Genomic DNA, 5,438 nt, shown 5'->3' with positions numbered 1-5,438 from the left:
AATGGTCACAATATTCAATATACTGCCCTTCACCCCCAAGACTGACTGGGAAGGGGTACAGGGAATCTTCTGGTGTAATAAAAATATTCAATGTCTTTGTTGTTGTTTTTAATCCTCACCCGAGGATATTTTTCCAATTTTTTAGGGAGAGTGGAAGAGAGGGAAAGACAGAGAAACACTGATGTGAGAGAAACACATAGATTGGCTGCCTTCTGTATGAGCCCTGACCAGGGCCCAGGCCATGGAAGAGCCTACAACCAAGGTACGTGTCCTTGACTGGAATCAAACCTGGGACCCTTTGGTCCGCAGGCCGATGCTCTATACACAAACTGGCTAGGGCTGTTCAATGTCTTGATTGAAATGTAGGTTACACGGGTGTGGATACATTTGTCAAAACTTATAGAATTCTCACTGTATATAAATTTCACCTAGAAAAAAAGAACCATGCACAATTAAACTCTAGTAAGTAGGTTTCCTTTTTGCAGTAATATGGGATAGAAATTTTGAAACTAATTTCTGTGTAATCTAGTCTTGAACAAGTAAATATCCAGGGTAATGGGAGTCAGGTTTCTCACTGTTGGGGATGTCAGTTATAAATATAGAAAGGGGGAAATTAACTTCACCGAAGGGGTTAACATCATGTGCCTCCTAACACGAGGATGCATCATCACTTCTCTGGTATTCCTGCCAAAAAATCAGAACCTGAACCTAATCATAAGAAAACATTAGGCAAATCCAAATTGAGGTAAATTCTACAAAATAACTGGCAAAATATCAGAATATTGAAGTTAACAAAGACAAAGAAAGGCTAAGAAACTTTTCTAGGTTGAGAGAGCCAAAGAGACATGACAATTAAATGCAATTGCTTGATGCTGAATCAGATCCTGGTCTAGGAGGGAAAACCTATAAAAGACACTACTGGTTCAAATAGCAACATTTTGAAATATAGACTGTGGATTAGAGAATAGTATTATATAAACATTAAATTGCCTGAATTTGATAAGATTATTGTGTTTAGGTAAGAGAATACCCTTGTTCTTAGGAAATACACTGAAGTATGTAATTGTAAATGACCACAATGTCTCCAACTTACTCTCAAAGTTTTAAGAGACAGGAGAGTGGAGGAGCAGGGAGGAAGAGAGCCCACACGCACAAACAGGGGAAAAGGTAAACAATTGGTGAATCTGGGTAAAGGTTATACAGGAATTCCTTGTACTATTCTTGCAACTTAAAATTACATCAAAATAGAAAATTATAAAAAAACCCACCAAAATAAATAAAACCCCCTAACTCCCCCCCCCCCCCCCCAAATATTCAGGTGAAAGGCTAATAACAAGAATACACATATTTGTTTCAAAATGATACTTTTTCCTCGGGTAGTAATTCCACAAAGCTCTAGTTGGCTCTAAATTCCTTTTTAGAACTAAAAAACAACACATGTACCTTCCAATAGGGTTTTTTGAAGTCCCAGTGATCAATGCTGTCATTTTAGAAAGTCTTATAAGGTAATCAACAGAAATTGGAATGAAAGTAACTCCTCACCATTCCCCTCCCTCCAGATTCTTCAATAGCTTTTCTCTAAGACAGAACAATTCACCTGGCTATCTGCCAAGCTACGATCAAACAGGGTAAGAATGATTTACGTGTAGATGATTCCACCTTCCCTGCCATGGAAGCAGAGAACTGTGTTCTTCCACACCTCAGGCCTTATAAAAGGTGTACACACACACACACACACACACACACACACACACACACACACACAAACAAGAACATTATTATTTAGCTGAGCTTATTCACCTCCCCAATCTTTCTGTATTTGTGGTTAAATCAAGATAAGTATAGCCTCAGTTCTAGGGGGAAAAAAACCTGAAAACTACCAAAGGAAAAAATTACTTCATAGATGTCAAAGGAGAATTTTTCAAAAGTCATTTTTAGCCCCCGAAAATCTTTTTGAAACAATAACAACTATTATATGACTCAGTATAAAAATATTATGCTAACTATGCATTAAGAAAAATTCACATGCACAAAGACGAAAACGTAATTGGATCTGTCATTTCCATGTATTAATGTTGGGTTTGCAGATAATAGAGAATGACGTTCTCCCATGCGAATAAAGAAGTTAGCCGAGTAAGTAAATGCTGTGTTTCTACTGTAAGGAAATACGTGTACCAATGAAGCAACCTTTCCAGCACAAAAGAAATTTAATACCTGACCACATGAAAAGTGATCGCTATGGGAATAGCACAGCTGTTAAAATCCAAGTCAGTTTGTATTAAATCGTCCAGCATGTTTATGCAAAGTAGGGCTCTAAGAATGACCACCAAAGGAAACAATTTGCTAACAAAAAAGTGGTACATATATTTAATGCAATGCTTACAATAAGTGTGAAAACAAAATGCAAAGCTATTCTCTCAGAAAATATAAGGGACCTCAGTTAGCTGGTATGCTTGTGATTCTTTTATAAACAGTATCTCAGGAGCTAACTTAATTAGAAATAGAACAAGAAAGAATGAATGTTTGCATTTCATTTAGAGAGCCCAATTATCTTTATTTCATTGATTAGCCAGATCTATATAAAGCCACAGAACTGGCACCAGTGCCAAATGATTTCTGTATGAAAATTAATACTATTGCCAAATTATTTTGAGACCAATTAGCTCAGTCATTCAAAGAAAAGAAATGTGCTCCATTAAAAAGCATATAATCCTAAAACTTGCATTTCTGAAGACAGACGCACACACAGACATCCCTGTAGTCTTGACTTGAGCAGATATGATACCTTAAAGAAACTACAGAAAGAATGTGCTCATGAGTAACTACTGACAAATGGTATGCTTTAAATCTCAACACAGACACTTGATAAAGCAGGAGCTTAGTTTACATTTGAAGAAAAAAGTTACTCTAATTTTCTGAGCACCTAAAATGAACCAAATTTATCAACACTGTTGTCAAATCTGAGTTAACTTTTTAGAGAAACTGGTCAGGATTGTTCTTCTCGTAAGATATGACCCAAATGAAGTTTTCAAAGAAGGTCTGTCAACTCAGAGTGGAGAGAATTTCTCTAGAACTTAATCCCTTCTATACTGCCAGATGTAGGCTACTCAGCAAAGAAGTCCCAAATTACAACTGAGAGGCCAGAGTTTGGGATTAATGACCCCAACACTATTTTGTATAATACCTGAATGTGAAAGTTTTATTTAAAAAATCATAAGTTAAATCATTGGATATTAGAGGCTTAAAGAGACATTCAAAAGGAAATTAGCTATAACACACAGCATACATGTAAAAATAACTCAGACTACCTCAAAGCCTATTTAAAAATGAGATGCCATCACTGTAGTTTTGAGATATATCAGCCGTTTCCTATTACAATGGAGGACATACCAGCTCTATTTTTAGAGCCTCTGGAAAGATCAAAGCTGAACTTTTATTGGCTCGCCTTCCAGGCCCCTAATTTCCATTTACTCTTCCTTGTCATTATATAGCTCTCCAAAACACACACCACCAGGCTGCCCAGTATCCGCCATTCTCTGAGAAACACTTAAAAGTTGCTCTATGATGTAACACACAGGCACAGACAACAGTGTGGTAATAGCCAGAGGGAAAGTGGGGTGGGGGTAGGTGGAGGTGGGATGGGGACAGAAAAGACTTTGCTTGGGGCAATGATGCATGGTGCAGTGAGCAGATGGTGTTTTATTGAGTAGTACACTTGAAACCTATATGGTTTTGTGAACCAATGTCACCCCTTCAAATTCAATTTAAAAAAAAAAAAAGTTGAGACAAAAGGAAAAAAACGTTGCTCTATGATAGTCAATGGGAGGGAGGAAGCCTCTGGGGGAGAACAAAGACTAGTAGAAGATCAAGTTCAAGCCAAAATTACCAGATCCAAGTACTGATACAGAACTAAAATATCTAATTCCGTCTCTCTCTATACACATACACTATAAATTAAATTGTCTCAGGCTGGTTACTCTGAGAATGAACACATATAACTGAAAACTCCTTTCTGGTTTTTTAGACTCTCACCTCTTCCCCAGAAAGCCCTCAGTTGGTTTGAATGCCTCTGATCGGTAAGGCTGATGGGCTTATTTTAAAAGACAAGTCCTTTAAATGCAGAATGACTTACTTTGGAAGAACAAGCTGTACATTTGTCAAATGCCAGGCTGACAGGAAGGACATTATCAAATCTTGACAGAAATCCCCGGATCTAAAAACAAACAAAACAAAAACATTCATATCAAGCTCGGAATGACCACACCTGTAAAATACATGTGTGGTTTCAGACAAGCTGGAAACAATTCATGTGATGGTCTTGACACAGATTACTAGCAAAAATGAAGTTCAGCATGACTATACTATATAGTCAGTGTGAGGAAGAACTATATTAGGGCCTTTATCCCATTACGAACCAGGGCCTACAGCTTTTCACATATTTGAGACTTAAAAACATAATTGACTCCAAAATACAAAAAGAAAGCTATAAAATCTAAAGTTCCATTTTTATAAATGTTTTCAAAAACATAACAGATCAACTAGTTCATTATGACAACTCTCATATGTAAGTCATAGTAAATATGAAGTGTGTATTTCTAGGATATGATATTGGGTGAGGTCCCACAAGGAAAGAAGGCCTGGAGACTATAAAAGACAAACACAGTCCTAAATATATAGTTATTTGCTTGACTTAGAACTCATAGGGATACAATGCAAAACATCACCAAATGTATGGGGAAACAGCGCCACCTTGAGCACAAACTTTTGGACTACAACCGATTTCCATTTACTGCAGTGGTTCTCAACCTCGGCTGCACGTTAGAATCACCTGGGAATCTTTTAAAAATCCTGATTTCTGGGCCTCATCCTCCGGAAATTCTGTTTCTTTGTAGGATGAGGCTCAGAAATCAGGATTTTTAAAAGATTCCCAGGTGATTCTAACGTGCAGCCGAGGTTGAGAACCACTAATTTACTGAGTATCAGCCACAACCAGGTTTCACAAAGTTTAAGTAATTTATTCAGAACATTATACCTCTAGAACTATACTTACACAAAATGGGGAGTTTTAAACTGTTGTATATATCATTAAAATATTATCACTAAAATATGCACGGCAAACTCTCCAGTCTCCAAAGGTGAAGCAACGTAGGTCAGGAAAACAAAGTGACAGCTAAGATTCAAAAGTAGCCCTCCTGGAAAGCAGGTGAGGGGTAGGTAGAGGTGAGCAAATTGAGGGGAGGGGACGAAAAGAGACTTTGCTTAGGGTGATGGGCACACGATGCAGCCTACAGATGATGTTTTGAGTTGTTCACTTGAAACCCGTATGGTTTTGTGAACCAATTATCATCCCAATAAATTCAATGAAAGAAACAAAGTTGCCTTCCCTGACTCTACACCCGGCCAGGGCCTGAGCCCCTATCCTCCTGGTTCTATCCCTC

At 37.7% G+C, this 5,438-nt stretch overlaps 1 protein-coding gene across 4 annotated transcripts in view; it reads right to left on the bottom strand.

Annotated features, from left to right (window-relative positions):
- The window catches only part of ATG7 (autophagy related 7), a 239,242-nt gene that overhangs the window by 147,761 nt on the left and 86,043 nt on the right, over nucleotides 1-5,438 (bottom strand). For all 4 annotated transcript variants that reach the window (XM_006758276.2, XM_015560374.1, XM_015560375.1 and 1 more), the window contains exon 17: nucleotides 4,133-4,213. In XM_006758276.2, coding sequence (XP_006758339.1) covers nucleotides 4,133-4,213 — 81 coding nt within the window. The remainder of the gene's footprint in view (nucleotides 1-4,132; nucleotides 4,214-5,438) is intronic.

Source organism: Myotis davidii, unplaced genomic scaffold (assembly GCF_000327345.1).
Source record: "Myotis davidii unplaced genomic scaffold, ASM32734v1 scaffold73, whole genome shotgun sequence".
NCBI lineage: Eukaryota > Metazoa > Chordata > Mammalia > Chiroptera > Vespertilionidae > Myotis > Myotis davidii.
The sequence above is the reverse complement of the archived record's forward strand: the minus strand, read 5'-3'. Positions and strand labels throughout refer to the sequence as shown.